General features: G+C 38.8%; 1 protein-coding gene across 4 annotated transcripts in view; it reads left to right on the plus strand.

Moving 5' to 3' along the window:
* The first annotated feature begins 5,648 nt into the window (after positions 1–5,648).
* The window catches only part of WDR41 (WD repeat domain 41), a 30,013-nt gene continuing 15,723 nt past the window's right edge, over positions 5,649–19,938 (plus strand). The window contains exons 1-7 of one of the 4 annotated variants that reach the window (XM_074813161.1): positions 5,649–5,831; positions 9,708–9,823; positions 13,216–13,264; positions 15,052–15,183; positions 15,547–15,609; positions 16,112–16,223; positions 17,614–17,676. In XM_074813161.1, coding sequence (XP_074669262.1) covers positions 5,781–5,831; positions 9,708–9,823; positions 13,216–13,264; positions 15,052–15,183; positions 15,547–15,609; positions 16,112–16,223; positions 17,614–17,676 — 586 coding nt within the window. In that variant the 5' untranslated portion in view covers positions 5,649–5,780. Of the gene's footprint in view, positions 5,832–9,707; positions 9,824–12,531; positions 12,756–13,215; positions 13,265–15,051; positions 15,184–15,546; positions 15,610–16,111; positions 16,224–17,613; positions 17,677–19,938 lie in introns of those variants that run through there. The other 3 variants (XM_074813162.1, XM_074813164.1, XM_074813160.1) reach the window with 3 other exon arrangements.

Consider the following 19,938-nt stretch of genomic DNA (forward strand, 5'->3'; position numbering starts at 1 on the left):
CTATCAGATTTCAAGCTGGGTTTGAAGCTACTGCATTTGAATTACCAAAACGTATACAAATTGGAAACTTAAAAAAAAAAAAAAAGATTGGAGTACAGCTTTAATTTCTTTGTTCAAATCTACCATGAGAGTGAAGAAAATTTCTTTTTAAACAAAAGAATCAGATCCATTCCTTATGAAAACAAATGATTTAGAAAAACAAGGTTGGAATGCCACCTGGGGGCTTGTCTTGCCATCACACTTCACTTAAGATCAGAGCAGCTTGTAATTTGTATTGTCAGATAAAAAAAAATGTTCGCTCCATTTTCTTCAAAAAGTACAGTCAGGCTTTTAGGAACTTATGAAGGTGTTTTTGCATTTTATGGCACCTGCTTCCTTAGTCCTTAAGCAAGAATATAATACAAGAAATGGGCACTGAAGAAGCAAACTAATTTGCTTTGCAAAGAGAAACACAGCATTATGGCTTTATGTAGGATACTCTGCTTCTTTTCACAAATAAATGTAAACCAAACACCAGACACACAAAAATGAGCATATTTATTTACAATATACAGTAGAAAACACTAGATTACATTGGCCATATGACAGAGAAGGCCACATAGTTCATGGAGGCAGAAAAGTGATCATTCAAAGCACAAATGAACTGCGTAATGCAGCAGATCAAAGCATTAAAAATGGAAATATAAAGACCATATTTCTAATCCATTAAATTAGTACTAAACATAAGTCTTTCCTTGACCTTAAATTAGGGGATTGTGAACCCAGTGTGACAAAAGTAAGAATTGACCCAAATCTTTGCCAGAAATTACAACTAAATACAAATTCTTGTTGTTAGAAACATGTGGGTAACCTCTACCCACTACTAATATTCATCTGCACTTTTGGTGAACTTTTATGATTCAGACCAGACAGGAGAACTTAATACACATTTTGCACACTTATATGTTACATCTAAAGCTGCGGGGAGAGAGGTGATCCCATTTCCTTGAGATTTTTACCAAGTCACCATTTAGTTTTCCCTGAGTCAGGAGCAATGCCACACCCTTCTCCACTTCTTCCCAGTCTCCTGAAATTCTTCATGAAAGGGCAGATGGGAGCACTGCACTACCTGACTCCATCTCATCTTATATGATGAGCTGCATCACAGTCATAAGACACTACCCTAAAGCACTCAGGTAATTACTGCTGGATTTTGTCATTGAGTGAGCTGCTCCTGGGCCAAAGATCTGGGAACTTGGTTGTCCTTGTGGCAAGGTGGACCATGAAGGGTATCTGTCTCTAGGGGCAGAGTTACTGTGTATTTGTCCACATCATGGCTCACATGATCAACAGAGAAAGAAGACAGCATGCAAAGGTGATCCCATGTAATTGGGCATCACATGAGTTTCTAACGTGGCTTCAAGGGTAGCTGAATCTGTTGACTGGTAGGGGTGACAAAGCCTTTTTTTGTAGCCCCCCCAAATCTGGTAAAATGCAAAATTATTTATTTGTATTTATCAATCTGAATTCATGTGCTTCTTTGGCCCATAGGCAATCCCAGCAACTCTTGATGGAAGCAGCTGATCCCTTCTTCAGGGGGAAACATTTCTGCTCTCAGAGACAACACTGTGACATGCTGTAGCAACTCTCTCAGGATACATAGGGTCAAGTTAATTACCACCCATGATTGAACTTCCATTCCCTCATGGATTCCTAGAGGAGTTTAAATTCAGGGTCCCCTAAATCAAGCCGTTATCCCAGGTCTAGCGCAACCTGGACTCAGGCCAGGAGGGGGAATTCAATATGCTCAGGTGGTATTGCTGGATGATCTCCTGCCCCACTCCTAAACCTCTATATGCTGATGGTTAGATGTGAGATAGTGGTGATGTGACAAAATGTATTGAATCCTTGAAGGAATGCCCCCAGGTTTCCCTGGTGGCATGTTGCAGGTCTACCACAGTGACCTTGAGCTGGTGAGAGCTACAGGGTCTGTTTTTTTCTCAGTGCTTTTAATCACCTTCAGTCACTAAGAGAGCTGGTCAGACAGCATGGTCTCAAGCACCAGAACGATGCAAATGACAGCTGTGTTATTCCCCATCACCCAGGGCCATGTTGTACCTCTAAGAAGGCCTACAGATTGAAAGGGATAACTTCCCTGCAGGAATAATGGATGTCTGAGCATTTGTATCACTCACTTGACTGGCGGAATGCAAGGGTAGCCATTTCCCAAGGGGGGTGGATTTAACCTCCATTGAATATAAGGAACAGCCAAATGGATTTTTAAGGCACATATGCTGGTCATGGAGAAGTATAATTTATGCTGTCCATTGAAATAACATCTGTTGGCTGGACTGCTCTGTTTCTAACTCTGTTCTTTAATATGTAAAATGATTTGGACTGTATTTGATTCTGGCTGAGTGAAATCCTTTCAGGCACTTTTCAGTATTTATTAGACATGGGAAAATACTGTCTGGATTAAGCATGGATTTTGAAACTGAATCACAGCTAACTATACCTCAAAGGCATATAGCCTGATTTAGAGAAGTCATCTTTAAAATAACATTTTCTAGTACAGTCTTTGTAAAAATCTCCCCAAGTAATTCTTAAAATAAGACTAATTGTAAACTGTTTACTTGTTCCTAGCTACTCTATTCAATTAATACAATCTATAGAAAAAACTGAATTGTGTAAGTTGCGGAAACTGTAATAGGCTTCAGCAATTTGTAACCAGGGAAGCAACATCAGTGCATTAATCAGCTTTTCTCCCTGCTATATAGAATTAAAATCTGATGTACATATATGCTACACAGATCTATACTTGTGTATTCTGTATGTGTGTGTATACATGCAGATACCTATGCATAAACATATGCAAGTTCATGCAGCAAACAGATTGGTCCATTTGTTCTGTGTGTTGATGCCTACAGTAAACTATAGCATTATGCAGTTAGTAATAGGGCTGTAGATGACTGTGCAAAAAGCTTCTTGCTGTTAATGATTATTTCAGGGATAACATGATGGAAAAATGAAAATGCCACATATGACTGTGACACAGTCTCTACCCTCTCCCCCCAAGCAGCACAGGAGGACAGGGAATGAAGGTTGTGGTCAGTTCATCACACATTGTCTCTCCTGGTCCTTCCTCCTCAGGGGAAGGACTCCTCACACTCTTGCCCTGCTCCAGCATGGGACCCCTCTCATGGGAGATGGTCCTCCATGAACTTCTCCAGCGTGAATCCTTCCCATGGGCTACAGTTCTTCACGAACTTCTCCAATGTGGGTCCCTTTCACGGGATGCAGTCCTTCAGGATCAGACTGATCCAGGATGGGTCCCCCGTGGGGTCACAAGTCCTGCCAGCAAACCTGGTCCAGTGTGGGCTCCTGTCTCCATGGGGCCACAGGTCCTGCCAGGAGCCTGCTCCAGCACAGTCTTGCCATGGGGTCACAGCCTCCATTGGGCACATCCACCTGCTCTGGCGTGGGGTCCTCCATGAGCTGCAGGTAGGTATCTGCTCCACCATGGACATCCATGGGCTGCAGGGGCACAGCCTGCCTCACCATGGTCTTTACCACAGACTGCAGAGGAATCTCTGCTCTGGCACTTGGAGCACCTCCTCACCCTCTTTATTCCCTGACCTTGGTGTCTGCAGAGTTGTTTTTCTCGCATATTCTCACTCCTCTCTCCTGGTTGCTGTTGTGCAGCAGTTTTTTTCCCTTCTTAAATATATTATCGTAGAGGTTGCTACCACTGCCGCTGAGTGGCTCGGCCTTGGCCATCGGCGGGTCCATCTTGGAGCCAGATGGCATTGGCTCTATTAGACATGGGGGAAGCTTCTGGCAACTTACAGAAGCCACCCCTGCAGCCCCCCAATACCAAAACCTTGCCACACAAACCCAATATACCACTGAAGCCATGCAAGGCTCCATGTTCACCATGCAGGAACCTGGTGCATTTCCAGCTCCTGTTTTGAAGAACACATTTCAGCACAGTCTTTACAAAAACAATATAACAGCTTCAGCCTCCAGATGCTGCCATGACTGTCAAAGCTCTGTATTTATCTACAGAGATACTGTTCAGCATAGCACCACACTGCATTTTTTCTATCCTGTCTCTTCCAGATGTGTAAATTGGGATACAGCAGAATAGAGTAAAATAAGGAGGTGTGTCAGGAGAGGTAAAGTCAAGCAGTCTATTTTCCTCACTGCATTAAAGAAGAACTAAGATCCTTACTCATGGTGCTAACCTGAGTGAGCAGCGTACCCTGTCCCCACATCTGGTGTAGTAAGTGCTCTTCCCTCTCTTTTTCATTTTTTGGAAGTATCACTATGGATACTGTATTTGAGGATTACAGGTCATAGAACTGTAAGTAGTGCTATGCTGTACAGTCCTTCCTTCCAGTAAATGAAATGGAACAAAATGAGTCAACACTTGATAGTTTGGAGAAGATATCAAATTGTTTAGGGAGACTGCTGAAGAGCAGATTGGTAATGACAAAATATTACTGTGGAAACCTTGGCAGATGTATCTGCATGCGCAAAGTAATCCTGCTGACCGTGCCCTTAGTCTGCAGGAACAGCACCTCTGAGCTGGGAATTTAGCACAACTGAACTGAAATGGGAAAGCAGGAGTATGCTAAAGTAGGAGTAAACATCTGCCTTAAAACTGGTTGATGACTGTCATTGACTTTGGTTTGCTGGGGAGCTGCAAAGAGTTCACAGTAGTTAACACATGGCAATACTCAAGTTGCATGCCACCAATAATTGTCAATTTACATCACTACAGCAGCATTTTATCCTAGACCTAGGACGCATCCCATGATTTCCACACTCAGGCTGGTCACTATTACAAGCTCAGGTTTTAGCATACCACCATTATCTCCTGCCCTAGGAATTTGGGAAATCTCAGGTATGTCTTGTGATACCATGTGGTGTTGGTTACCTGAAACAACGTGGGCAAAAAGGCAACAGGACAGGTGAAATGTGTAGGTTCAGATGTACAGAGCAGTGACTGTTAGACGTGTTCACAGGCTTCAGGGGTTTCTTTGTTACCTGAGCCTGCTCAAGAATGGAGTTTGTATGGGTTTTTGAATTGGGTTTTGTGATCCCTGCTCCATGGGCACATAAAATTCAAAGAGGCTGCCAAGATCATTGCATTAAGGACAGAGGAGGAGCAGGACTGTGAATTACATGAGGTTGTCATTTAGCTCCATATTGAAGGTGGTATATGTACAGTATTTGTTACTCCATCCTGACAAGGACATCGCAGAGCTAAAGGAGGTTCAGTAAAGGAGAATGAAAGCAGTCACAGCCAAGGGAAATCTGTTATATGCAGAAAAATTTGGTGGTCATTTACTTCAGGAAACAGATAAGATGGTCATAATAAAATGTTAAAAATTATTCTTTAGTTGTACCATAAATTTTGTCTGAAATTGGACGACAGCAAGTAAAAAGCTAGTAAACATTTTACTAGCCCATTATAAGGAATTAACACTCTTGGCAATGAAACTACAGAATTCGCCCACAGTCTGATTTGACCCAGCCCGAGGCTCCCACCGCCGCCTCACGGCTCCCGCTACACCGCCGCCCCCTCACGGCGCGGCCCGACCCGCCCTCGACGATCGATTGCTCAGGCCCCTCTCGGCCCCGCCCGCTAGAGGGCTGGTCTCCGCGCGGAGCTCGATTAAGAAGGCCTTTCCCTGAGCGGGAGCTGCTGCTCCCGGCCAACCCGCTGGTGTGGCGGCGGGGGGCAGTCCCGCTGCCGTAGCGAGCCACCCGTGGCGGGGACGCAGGTGCCGCTCCCGATGTTGCGGTGGCTGATCGGCGGCGGCCGGGAGCCGCAGGGCCTGGCGGAGGTAGGGCGGCGGGAAGGCGTGGCGGAAGGGGACAGAGCAGCTCGCGGCGGGAGGCGGGGCCAGGAGCAGCGTTAAGGGCCGCTGGCGGGGGAGCGTTGTCCTCTCAGTCGGGAGTCGGCGGCAGGGCTGCCCGTCGGGACAGCTGCCCTTACGCAGCACGGCGCCGGTGGAGGGCCCTGGGGAAGTTTAGGTTCTGGGCGGGGGGCGCGCTGTGAGAAAGGGGGCGCTGGGCGGTGCCTTTCCGACGGGGTGGGTCTGCTGTCCCGTGGTAGCGCGACTGGGCCCTGCGCTGGGCTCTACGGAGCAAGGAGCCTTCAAGGCTGGCTCGCAGCCTGTGAGACTTTATGGCTGTTAGAAAGGGTTACACGCTTCATTGAAGAGAAGGAGAGGAGGGGAAGAAACAGAAAAGCAAACAGCAAAACCCCCAATCTGAGCTTGGAGGAGCTGAAGGGCTTGGGAGCCATCCCTGTCAGGTGCATCCCGGCTTCCTGTCTCCTGCTCATTGCATCCTGGGCAAGTGGGAGTTACACTGTGTAGCTAGCAAGGTATGGAGTCCTGCCCTCAGGACTCCCAGGTTGATAATGTAAATTATAGGAAGTAACTTATTATTTATGTGGCCTAGTTGTAGTTTGTAGTAGTCTTCTAGCATTTCTTCATAGTTTCTCATCCATAAAATAAACTAGGCCTATATAGTGTACTGAACACTTGACATCCTTTCTGCGTCCTTTCAGAAAAAAGAGTTTTACTGGATTTGAGAGATTATTGGGGTTTTCTTGTCCCTAAGACTCTGCTAAAGGACTCAGCCTGGATTTAACAAGAGTGAACACTATTACTGGGCTCCTTACACTTAGTGCTTTTGTAGTCTAGACAAATATGAGGAAGTAATTATTTTTCAGCTGCTGTACATGAGCAAGTCATGATAATATCATGGTTGCTTTCAAATGCTAGTAGTTACTTTGGTAGAAATTGGAGTCTGTACCAAGTTGCAATGATGATGTCTGGGAATGCCTCTGACCTTTGTCATCAGTCAAAATGTTGGTTGTATTGCAGTCATATTTAGCAGGTTTGTGTGCTGTTGTTTTTAAAAGGAAGATGGGAAATATGCAACAGCTTTCTAAGATGAGCTAGAAAACTACATAGGTGTGTGTCCCTCTCCAAAGTTTAACTCTGTCTATGGTTTAGTTATACTGTGATTTAATAAAAGCATGAGTCAAGATGTGGTCCAGTTCTTCCATCTTCCATTCATAGCCTGGCTAAACCTGATCCCCGTTGGGGACTTCTGTTCCCATTGCTACTACTTTGCTGAATGATGGTGATAATTTTGCTTCTCTGTGGAAAAACTGAATAACAAACATTGATAAGGGTTAGTCCCTGAACTATTTTTCCTGCATTATGTAATATTGTTTCATCTAAAGATCAGCTTCATAACCATTAATTCTCTCTGTACTAGTCTTAAATAGATAGGGAGACCCATAGCAGTGTGTGGGCTATGGGTTTATGGTGTTTGTTTCATGTGCTATGGCTTCAGCCAGTCATGAAAAGGCTGGATGTATTAGAGTGACATTGCACTGGATGAATAGAAAAGTCCTCTGGCAAAGCTGTCCTAAATTCTTGAAATGTAAATATCTCCTTACCCGTTTCTTTTTTTTACTGTGGAATTGAAAATCATTTAGACTTAAGCTCCTGAATATCTTCTGTTGATGGCCATGGTGTACATGTTAAGCAGGGTAACAGGAGCAGTCTAACTGCAGTAGCATAATGGTCCATATAAGCTAATTTATCATGCTTCATGATGCATACATAACTATGTTTATGTACTCTTGTACCCATATTTTTAGTGAATTGCTTTTGAAAAAACTCACTTTTAAATGCTTCAGATTACAGGGGTTATAGGAAGTTCTGAAGCTGTGATGAGTGTTCCCTTTTTTTGTGATTATCTTAGCAATGTTTACAGGTCCTGCATAAAAACATACAAGTTGGGAATGTTTTCCATTAGATCACCATCTAGCTTTTTCTTCTTGGTGTTGCTAAAAGAGTTCGATCAGTAGTTTATGTCAAAAATAGATTTCTCCAGAGAAAGAATGCACATGTAACCCAACAGTTAGTCAATATTAATGACAATTGGAAGAGAGCATAGCTTCTTGTATGACAGTACTGGGGGGGAAAAAACTGTTACTTTGTTGTTATCTGTAGTACTTCATCAGCACTGTACCTTTCAATATTCCCAGGCATTCTTAGAATTAAGAAAATATAAGATTGGACACATCATTCAAAAGAAATAGCACTGTCTTGTACTGAATAGGAAGAACAACAGAATATAGAATTGGGATGTTAATGTTACAAATCCTGACTTTTTCAAAGTGGTGTTGCAATTGTTTTGTGAATGTGTGTTTCTGTTGATAAATAAAAATGGAAGTCTCCTGACTACAGTATTGGTGATGTCATCCAGGATGCTGAGATTTGCTTAGGATTTTAAAACCCTCAATTTTTTTAAAGGAATGTTTTTACTAGCTTTTGACAGCTGAACTCCAAGTTTCCATATTTGTCCAAACTTTTCTTTATAACCATGCAGACTCCACTTGCGTTATTTTAAATTGTAACTGGTATTCTCACATGCTTGCATAAAATGAACAACAGTTGCTTCATGAAATGCATCAGATAGCACAAAACCAAGATCAAATCACAAGAACTAGCATTTTGACAGCCTCTTCATTTTAAAAATAAACACACATTTCTTTCCCTATTTATTAACTTTGTCATTCTTAAATTCTAAAGAATAGTATCGTAGTATCAATACAGAAGTAATAGAAAAATAATTTATTATTCCTGCAAGAAAATATTGAAGTTTCTGAAGATAATATGTTTGTCTTCCATGTAGGATTACCTGTCACGTATGCTGCATGTTGTACAGTGTTCAGCAATTACTGTTTTACGCTGTAGGTTCCGTTGAAGTCCTTAATGAGGAGGCAGTCCTGGAAGTAAAATGATGTTGACTGTTGTGTAAAATAAATCTAGAAGGAGGAGAGTGCTGTCACTGAATTACTACTGAGATACTTAGCTTATTTTTTTTTTAATAATGTCTAACAGCAAGTTGTTCCAGAATGTGGAAGACCTTAAACACAAAAAAGTTATATTCTATTGAAAGAAACTGATTGAGATTAGCAGAACTATCAGGCCTTGAAACTGCAGTCCTATGCAATGTTTTATTGACCCTGCCTGGTGATCAGCTTGCTCCAAGTGATTGATTGTTCTTTTAATTAATAGTCTAGTTGGGGGTAATTGCAGATGCTGTTCTATAAAATGATTAATCATTCCCTATTTTTCTTAAGTGGTTTGGTTTTGTATTTTGTGAACAGAGTCTCAACAGATGATTGATATATTATGTAACAATAGCATTTATTCTTCTTTATTGTGAATATGTCATCTCTATGTAGAATTTTAGAATTGAACAGTAGATGAAAGATATGAGAGGTTTACAGACCTCTCGGAAGAGGTGTAATTTAATGAAAAACTGAATGTGTGGGGAATTGAGTCATGAAGCTGGCTCCACCTGACAGCTTGTGACTAAACTGGGTGTTCATCTTGGTGTATCAGTGATTAAAGCAGTACAAAATGTTTTTGTTAAACAGAAAATGCTATATTATAATTTAATACATGCTATAGAAAGCATGCCTTATTATTTACTTGAAATAATAAATTATCTTTTGTAATGATTTTCATTAAGGCAAAATGGTATTTCAGAAACTTAATTTAATTTTAAATATAACTATACATTCACACATGAGTCTATATGTAGATTGTTAGGCATTACAAAGACCTGATGAAAATAATCATGTCACTACAAAATAAATTTCATTCCTTTTTTATGAATTTTAGAAATCATCTGTACAGACAATTGGTGAAGAACAAATACAGAATCCTTACACAGAGCTCCTTGTGTTGAAAGGTCATCAAGATATAGTACGATTTCTAGTGCAAATAGATGATTGCAGGTATGAAGTTGCATTTCAAATTGTTTCATAGCATCCTTGGCAATACTTCAGAGAATATTTATGGAAATGTAGTAATATTTTTAATCGTCTCTTTTTATTTTTGGTGGGGGAGGGCAGAGGAAGCCTGGAGTTAAAAAAGGCAAGGGATGAACACTCCCTGTTCTTGGTATGTTACTACATCTTGTGGCTTCTCTTGTAAGTTACGCTTTCATGAGAAAATAATGACGATGGAGTTACATTTCTTGATACAAATTCATTTGTTTGAAAATACTTTTAGCTAATTTGGCTTTTGTTTTTCAGGCTGTTTCTGAGTTGAATGTTCCCTTCTGTATATGCATACACACAGTTTTTCCCAGGACAATATGCAGTAGTGTCTGCTTCTGTTCTGAGTGGATGTGTTTTATTTTTGAATTGAGGACAGCTGTTAATTCACCTTTTGGTTCTACACAAGCTTGTAATAGACTCCTGCAGATACAGTGTAGCAGTTGAACATGATATTTTCAACAATATTGAATGTTGCTGTTCCTTTCTTTCCAATATTTTGTTACACTTTCTTCTGAAACTCTAATGCTTAATTCACTTGAGCTTCGGTTAATGCAACTTTTCTCTGAACTTCTCAGATTTTGAAATTCTCCCCACTTTACTCAGAATGACTACTTAGTAGAATTCAACCTATGCCTAATCTCTGTATTACATATCTCCTCCAATTTGATCCTGTTCAACTTGATGTATTTCTCCTTTGAAAACTGACAGTTCCTTTGTTTCTCTCTTCAAATATTTACGTTTGTGGACCTTATTCTCTGACAATTTTTATCTGTTCTGTTCTTAGCTCCTTCCAACTTCATTGTGAACTCTGAGGACAGAGTTATCTAAAAACTGGAAAACTGGTTATAAAGCAGAGATGAAGTCACTACATTACCATTGTCACTTTGGAAGTGTGACTGGGAGAATTAATTATGATAGTTTTATGCTATGACCTGGCTTCTGTCCTAGCTTTGTCTAAATTCAGTCCTTTCATTGGTTGCTACTGAGAAGAGTCTGTCTGTGTCTTCTATTATCCTTGTGTGTTCTCTAATTTAACTTAATCCTGTAAGAGAGGAAATATTTATCTGCCTTAAAAGTAAGGTTGTGAAGCCTTTAGTCAATAATAAGAGAAGTGGCTGATGTGGACAATTAAATAGAAAACCTTTAGCAATAGGCAACAGTCTCTCTGTTAAGGAGCTCTAGTAATTTATATCTTTTATGGATTAGGCACAGAAGGGGATTTCTAATATATTTGTCAATACACTACACAAGTTAACACGGATATGAGTTTGGTATACAACCTTGCAGTGTACAGCAGATGTTTTGTGAAGGAAGGTTCTCTCCTTCCCCATGCACACTGATCAGGCTGGTGGTCTCTTCCAAATTTGGAATGCCTGCAGAATCTTATTTTCTAATAATTTTGTAAAAATATATATAAAAGTTATATATAGATATATAAATTTCACAGAAGACTTTATGGAGAATTTTTAGCTTGTCAGTTTTCATTCTTAATGTCATAAATATATATATGTATCAGAAAAGTTACATGTGTTACCATAAAATTTATATTTCTCCATTATAATAATCCACCAGAAGATTCATATAAAAATAGGAGAATCTTGTGGGTTTTTCAGTCCTTTTTTTTCCCAGACAAGTTATGAAAATAACCTTTCCTCAAAGTACATTTTTCCCAAAACATGTACTCAATTATTGTAATTGATCTTTATAGAAATACCAAAGTATTCTTAGATTGCACACACTGTCTGACACAGAAATCTTTTACCATTTGTGGCTTCATTGTATAGTAGCAGGTAAATCATTGAAGCTAAACTAATGATAATCAGTGTAAAACTAAAGCCTGGAAGACCACATTGAAGATAGGTTATGAAATAGCATATGGATAAGGAGTATGTTGTATAGCTGGTTAATATTCTAGGAGTTTGAGGTCTTTAATTGAGTTGCTTCACTGGACAGTAATTGTGAAGTTTTATTTATCAAGAGTATGATAGTTTCTGGACTGTTAAACAGCTGATAGTATTTTTCACTTGATTCTTTTCAGTAAAATTAGTACTGTTACTCAGCTTCTGAAATGTTTTTATTTAGTTTCTGCAGCTATTCCATTGTGTGCTTTTTGTCAACTAGTGTAAGCCAAGTTTCACGCTTCAGGTCTTTAGATAATATCATCTTATTGAGAATTTTGCAGAAGGATTTTCTTGTGTTCTCAGTGGCCAAGCTAAAACCAGTGAGTGGAAAATTTACTCGATTGGTTTTTGAAGATACTAAATAAATCCTGTATAAATGTAACAGAATGCTGTTTTGTTTTGGTTTTTTATCTTAATTTCTCTTGTACTTTTTGAACATGAAGTAAAGGTCATAGTGATTGGAAGATCATAAAAGAAGGCTAAGTCTCAGCAAGAATCTTCCAAAAAATGGACAGATGAAATTGCATGTAGTACTCTAGCATTTGACACATTAAACTAAACAGAGTTCATAACACATTTTAATAATAGATTTTTTTGTTGCTCATTTGACCGTTTCTTGCTTCTTCAGGAAACAGACAAGGTTATAGATGATGGTGATTATGACTGGAAAAGAATCAAGTGACCCATGAATCTCCACCTTGGTGAACAGAATGTAACTGCAGGATAACCGACTCTCTGCCTTTATATTTAAACAGAAATCCTAGTTAGAAGATGAGGAGGAAAATACGTGAAACAGCACTTTATTGAACTTCTATGTTGATTAATTACACTCATACCTTCTTTCAAACACCAGTTTTCTTCCCAGAATTTTGTTTAAGTGGCACACAGCTCCAATATTACTCAAGAAAGGAATTGGAATTTAAAGAGTTGTTGCTGAGTTGTGAAAGTCTTACTATTTTAAGTTCTGGATGTTGTGACAGAACAAGGTATAATAGAGCTAAAAGACAACAAAAGATAAGAAATTAGTGTTATCAGATGTGCATGGAAGATTGGTTTTTGCTCTAATCTTTTTAAAGAAGGGGCTTCATTGGGTATAAAATAATGAAAGATATGAAGAAAATACAGCTTACACTTTTTTTTTTACTATAATAGAATAAATCAGGATGGTATGTGGAAGAAAGAGGGAGAAAAAAACCCCTATGGCTTTATGCCTGAAAACATTCTGTTAACAAGTTTCACAAGCATTGTAATCACAAAGAGTCTGAAAGAAAGTACCTGTATATAGTTAATGAAACCATCTGTAGCTGCTAACAAAAAAATTCAGAAGTGATGTAACCTCTGTTCTTCATGACTTTCTTGTACATAGTTCTTACATAACTGTTTTCTGCTTTTCCATTACGTTATGCTATATTGAGGTTTTCAGTTTGTTTTTTTTTTTCGTTTCAGGTTTGCATCTGCAGGAGATGATGGAATCATATTTCTGTGGAATGCTCAGGTTAGCTTTTTTTGGGGGGGTTAGCTTGTGTGCTCTGGAGAGGATAGAAGTTGTAGAGGAGTTAGAAATGTTTAGTAGCAAAAAAGCAGAATAAAAACAGAGCTACTGTTTGAAAATGTAAAAGTGGGGGGAGTCTGTCAAATCTTGGTTTACAAAGAGCTAGAAAAGTAAAAGCTGTGTGAACCCAGGAGAACAGTAAGTTTTAAGAGTTAGAATGTTATGGGAAGACATAGTGATTTTAGAGAGATTTGAGATGAAATGGTGATGTGAAAAGTAGAAGTGAGTATGAACTTGTGGCTTTAATTCTTTAAAAATATGTTTGGTATTTGCTGTAAACACTGCAATGTTGACTAGTAACTCAACAAATACGTAGCAAGGTCCTAGTCCTGCCAAGATTTATATATGTACTTAAGTTCTAAGTACATTTCAGTGACTCTATAGCTGTATCTATTTGTAGTATAACTGATTAGACTAAATGGAGAGCTAACACAAAACTGTATTGGAAGCACCAAAGTCAGTGGAAGTTAAACGTTTCCTGCAGTCCAGAAACAAGGCATTAATTGCTTGCTGTGATAAAAATCTTCTTAGAACTTCTGAAAACCATACCAAGACATCATTTTTATTGTGGAAATAGAGCTCTGTAAGTGTGATACCCACTGTTCTGCTCTTCTGCGCTGTGTCTCTGTATCATTGACAAAATTATAGAGAAGGGATGACAATTAGACCTGTGGCAAGGGAGCTAGTATACAAGTTAGATTGTTCAATAGAAGATCTAAAAGGGAAATATACTGTATTGTCTAAACTATGAGTATTGAACATTCAAATTAAGGAAGAAAGATATCTCAGACTCAACTTTTTTTTAGAAACCTGAAAAATTTATGTGACATTTATGATGGTGTAACTTTAAAATACAGAAGGCAGAACTTGAAACTTTTCCTCTCTTTTGAGCAGTTTCAGTTAGCGCTTTGCTGTTGTTGAAGGCCTTTTACAAGTCTATAATTTGGAAATGGAAATTGGTTTTGAATATTCAAGACTATATATACTCAACATCTGAGCAGTTTGTGAATGTAAAACTCATAGATATCCAGCTTAGGAACTGAGTTCCATTTTCTACTTCTGTAGGATTTTTATTATGTTTTTGTTAAAGCAAATCTTTTGTAGTTTTAGTTTAAAAACTTAACCCACAAGTGTAAAGAAGTTTATTTATAACTACCCTGTATTTTAATTGTGTGGTTAAAATGCCAGTAGGCGTCTGCATGTTTGTAGGGTTTTGCCATTTAACTAACAGAGCAGAAATAGCTGCAGTTATCTAAATCACCAGCTTGAAGCTGTAGATAATGTACATACTAAATAAAGCTGTCAGGAAATTGCCAGTACTGTGTTTGCCATAAATATAGGTTAAGTTTTTCTAATCATTAAAAAAAAGAAAATACTCTTTCAAGAGATGGTTTGTCAACAAGTCTGAATTACTGTAGTATCAGTTAAAAAGGGTGAATGGCCAATATTTACATTAAAAAAAATGAGTTTAATACAGAACTTAGTTCTTGGGGGCTTTTAGAGGGTTTTTTACTCTTAGTCATTTTTATTATGTACTACTTCTTTACACTTATACTTAATATGTTATTTAATTCTGTGCAAGATCTTGAACAGTATTGAAGGTAATAAGAAGTAAATCCATAAATTACTTTAGAAAGGAAGATTTTAGACTCTTGGAAATTCTTGCTTTCAAAAGCCACTTGTTACTTATGTAAAAACTACCCGTAGTTTTCTGTGTTTTTATTTTTCAGACTGGAGAAAAACTTTTTGAACTTTATGGACACACACACAAAATTACAGCTATAGCACCATTTTCTTCATCAGATACTTCTGAAGAACAAACCCATTTGATTTTAACAGCATCAGCTGATAGAACAGTTATTGTATCCTTAGATCTGGAGAGGATTCAAATTTCTATGGGCTTTTTGTTGGTTTTTACTTTTAAAGATAGCACTGAGACAGGCTGCAGGTTGGTTAAATTTATTGGCTGATAATATCCAGTAGGTATAATTGGATTACACTAGGATTTTACTCATTGTTGCTCACAAGTAGATACAATCTGTGCCACAAAATCCATAACAGACCTTTATTAATATGTCATTTTGGCCAAATATTGAAAAGACAGTCAGGGTTTAGAAGACTGAGTCTCTGCATACCTATTTCCCAATCTGTCATTTAGCTACAAACACAACTGTTATATTTATAATATATAAAAACCTTTCATCTTCCTTAATGAATAAAGTCAGGTTTGGGACTGCACTAGTGGCAGACAGGTTCAGAAAGTGTCATGTTTCCATTCTACTGTAAAGGTAAGCTGGGGAAACCCTAGGTGTTGCTTTGTTGTATACAAGAATCTATCACGTATGCCTCATGGGCCATGTGGGCGGGTGTGTTGAAATGAACAACAGTGTTTGTTTTAAGAACAGGTACATAATGAGTGGCTGAGAAGTGGGCACATTTCTTAATTGGTTTTGGAACTCTTAATCCCTCAATTTTCTTTTTGAAAAGATGTAAAACAAAGGTCATTTTATGGCTTAGTTTGTTACTGTGTTGGAAAAGGCAGCCTACAGTCAAACTAGTTCTTGAATGTTAATAGAAGAAAAAAATCTCTGAAAAATCAGTTTTTGCATTGTTGATGGAAAAATGTAATACATAGTATGTAGTGAAATCTGTATTTCTCAGGAAAGTGACACCTTCATACTGTATTTCATAGTACCTACAGCTTTATCTACCTAAAGCTCATGATCATTTCACAGAGAAATTCCCTGTAGAACTTTTGCAGGGGACATATATCTGATTTTTGTTCTACAGTGTTTGACAGTTCTTCAAAGACTGGATGTATGGTTGTCTGGAGGGAGTGATCTATGTGTTTGGAACCGAAAATTAGATCTCTTGTGTAAGACCAGTCATCTTACTGATGCAGGTAAAAATGTAAATGACTCATTATAGCTGTTAAAGTGCAAGTAAAATGGATCTGTATAATGATGCAAAACCAACTTGGCAAATTCTCGTTAATTCTAATGATAACATTAGATATTAGAGCCACTCTCTGTTTTTTTTAAATGTCAGACTTAATAGTTTCAGAGTAAGACTGCTTTTAATCTCCTGTGCTGTGTGAATTTTAAAATATATAAAATCTCAGTAATTGTATATATTAGCTTGGACTTACAGTTAGACCTTGGATGCTGATTTATACATGTTTGCTTTAGTATGGACCAGATCCTTTGGCTGGCTTTCTCTGTGAATGAACAGGGTTTTGATTATTCCTAAGTAAAGCTTTCTAGTAGTAAAGCAGTAAAGATTTCTTTTTATTGTTAAGAATCAGTACTCTTGATATAGAAAATGCAGATTACAGTAAATGTAATCAGATCTCAATGTCAGTCATGCTTTTATGTTAATAAGCTTATATATTACCTGTCCCATTTAAAAAAAATTATTGCATATTATTGCTATACTTTACAAAGATACCTATGAAGCTGTGAATCAAATTCAAAGTCAGAACCAATATTTTCCTTATTTTTGTCACAGAATGGCAGGCAAAACCTTCTATCCTTTGAGGATAGGTGGCGGGCAAAACATTCTGAATCTTTGATGATACTTCTTTTGGTTCAGTATGAAAAATCATGCCAAATATGAGTTGGAATTGGTAATATAGTGCTTAGTGTGAAGTGCTATTGAAACTTTTGTACAAGGGGTCAATGGGATGTGCATCATGGGCTCTGTCTTCCCTCCTGATCTCTTAATTCTTTTGTGGGGAAAGAGACAGATAGCTTATTCCTTAGAGAATTTTCCTTTAATGGTGTGGCAGACAGACTGGGGAATTCTGTGCAAGATGAAGCAGAGTAACAGCAAGCTGGCCATTTTATCTTGTGCCTTATTCTCCTTCAGCTGACTCTGCACAATGTTTCAGTGTCATGCATACTGTGGTAGTATCAATATCTAATAACTTTGGTACTGCATATGTTTAGAGTCTCAATGATTACCACAGTGTCTTTAATATCATCCAGCATTAGGACATAAACATCTTAACTGTATTTAAAATAAAAATTATCAATTCTCAGCTTTACCTCAAGTTTGACATTCAGAATTCTGCTGGATTCAGGACCAAAACTCCTGACTCTGCCTCATTCTGAGGTAATTTGTTCACTTCCAATGCCATTTAACTTTCACTTCAGGCAATATGCTTTTATTTTGGTAATAACTTACAAGTGGAAGGGAGATTATGAAGAACTTTATTAATAAGGAATTAACAGTTTTCTGTATTGTGGCAAATGAATATCCTTTTTTCCCTTATCTCCTGTATTTTTTCAAAGGTATCAGTGCTTTGGTTGAATTGCCTAGAAATTGTGTTGCAGCAGCTGTTGGCAAAGAGCTAAGTGAGTATGTTGCATTTCTGTTAAATGTTCGTGTTCCCCTATAACAGCTGTTTATCAGAGATATGTGTAAGGAGCATGCTGCTGGAATTGTATAGGAAAAGTAAATGGTATTGGTGTGTTTAGCAACCTTCTTCCTTTTTCCCTTATTTGACAAAGAGGCAGACAATACAAATCTCATTCAGGAATTTTGTTGAGATCTGCATGACAGAACTTTTCTGTATTCTCTGTTATTGTTATTACTGTTATTGCCACCTGTCCAAATCTGATTGTGACAATCTACATTTGTCTTTCTGGAGAAGGTCTGGAACTCATTATCTGAGCTGTCAAATACTAGGCTTCTCTAGAGCCTCCTTATCACGAGATCAGGAATATGAGATATTGCGGATCGTGTTATACCATCCAAAACTGTAATGAGACAATGTGATGGTTTCTATTGGTCACTTGGAGACAGGGTTTTCTGTGTACACAAACTGTAAATCATTGTCTAGCTGTCAGTGGAGAGTCTTTTAAATAAGACTGTTTTATAAAATTACTGAAATCCCAAAATACGGAAAAAAATCCAGGAGAAAAAATAGAGCACTGAATTAGCAAAACAGCAGCCTTTGCTCAATATGATTAAATATTTCGCTGAAAAATAACAATGTGATATTCTAGTCAAAGAATCAGGAGCAAATTAAAAATAGTTGTCTTGTGTTGAGACATTGGTATACAATGTAAATTTCCATCTGAACTTCCCACAGTTTTTTGTAGTGCCCTTGAGATATAAAAGAAACTTCAAGTGGTTAATATAGTCTTAATTCCTGGTGATTTTGTTTGCCTTACTAGAGAATATTCCACCCTTTCAAATAGTAGTTTTCAATCAGATGAGCCCTTAAGAAAGATCATAGAATCACAGAATGGTTCATTTAGTTCCAGCCCCCCTGCCATGGGCAGGGACACCTTCCACTAGACCAGGTTGCTCAAAGCCCCGTCCAACCTGGCCTTGAACACCTTCAGGGAGGGGGCACCCACAACTTCTCTGGACAACCTGTTCCAGTGTCTCACCACCTTCACAGTGAAGAATTTTTTCCTTACATGTAATCTAAATCTACCCTCTTTCAGTTTAAAACTGTTACCTTTCATCCTATCACTATACTCCATGATAAAGAGTCCCTTGCCATCTTCCCTGTAGGCACCCTTGAAGTACTGGAAGGCTGCTATAAGGTCTCTCCGAAGCCTTCTCTAGGCAAAACAGCCCCAGTTCTCTCATCTTGTCCTAGTAGGAGAGATGCTGCAGTCCTTTAGATCATCTTTGTGGCCCTCCTCTGGACCTGCTCAAGCAGATCATGTCTTTCTTACACTGATGGACCAAGAGCTGGATGTGATACTGCAGGTGGGGTTTCATGAGAGCTGAGTAGAGAGAGAGAATCCCCTCCCTTGACCTGCTGGTCACACTTCTCTTAATGCAGCCCAGGATATGGCTGGTTTTCTGGGCTGCAAGTGCACGTTGCTGGCTCATAGTTTTTCATCCACTAATATCCCTAAGTCCTCTTCTGCAGGGCTACTCTCAATCCACTCATCTCAATCCAATGCCTATTTTTGCATGGGATTGCCCTGACCCGTGTGCAGGACCTTGCACTTGGACTTGCTGGACTTCATGAGGTTTGCACAGGCCCACTGCTCAAGCCTGTCCAGGTCCCTCTGGATGGCACATCCCTGCCCTCCAGTGTGATGACTGCACCACGCAGCTTGGTGCCATCAGCAAACTTGCTGAGGGTGCACTCAGTGCCACTGTCTGTTATTGCCAACAAAGATGTTAAATAACGCCGGTCCCAACACCGACCCCTGAGGAACACCACTCGTCACTGCTCTCCACTTGAACATCGAGCCATTGACCACAACTCTTTGAGTGTAACCATCCAGCCAATTCCTTATCCACCAAGTGGTTCATCCTCCAAATCCATTACTCTTCAATTAAGAGAGAAGGATGTTGTGCAGGACAGTGTTAAAAGCTTTGCACAAGTCCAGGTAGATGACATCAGTCACTCTTCCATTTTCCACCAGTGCTGTAACCACATCGTAGAAGACCACCAAATTTGTCAGGCGTGATTTACCCTTAGTTGAAGACATGTTGGCTGATGTTTCACTTTTGGCTTACTTATCTGTAAACATGTCTAATACTTTTCACTTCTGCTTTCTGCAACTTCTGATGTTGACTGATTCTCTGAATTTCAGTTACTAGGCTGAAATGTTTTATCCTGTAGCTGCTGTAGTAAGAGGTCT

The sequence above is a fragment of the Strix aluco genome, chromosome Z (genome assembly GCF_031877795.1).
Source record: "Strix aluco isolate bStrAlu1 chromosome Z, bStrAlu1.hap1, whole genome shotgun sequence".
NCBI lineage: Eukaryota > Metazoa > Chordata > Aves > Strigiformes > Strigidae > Strix > Strix aluco.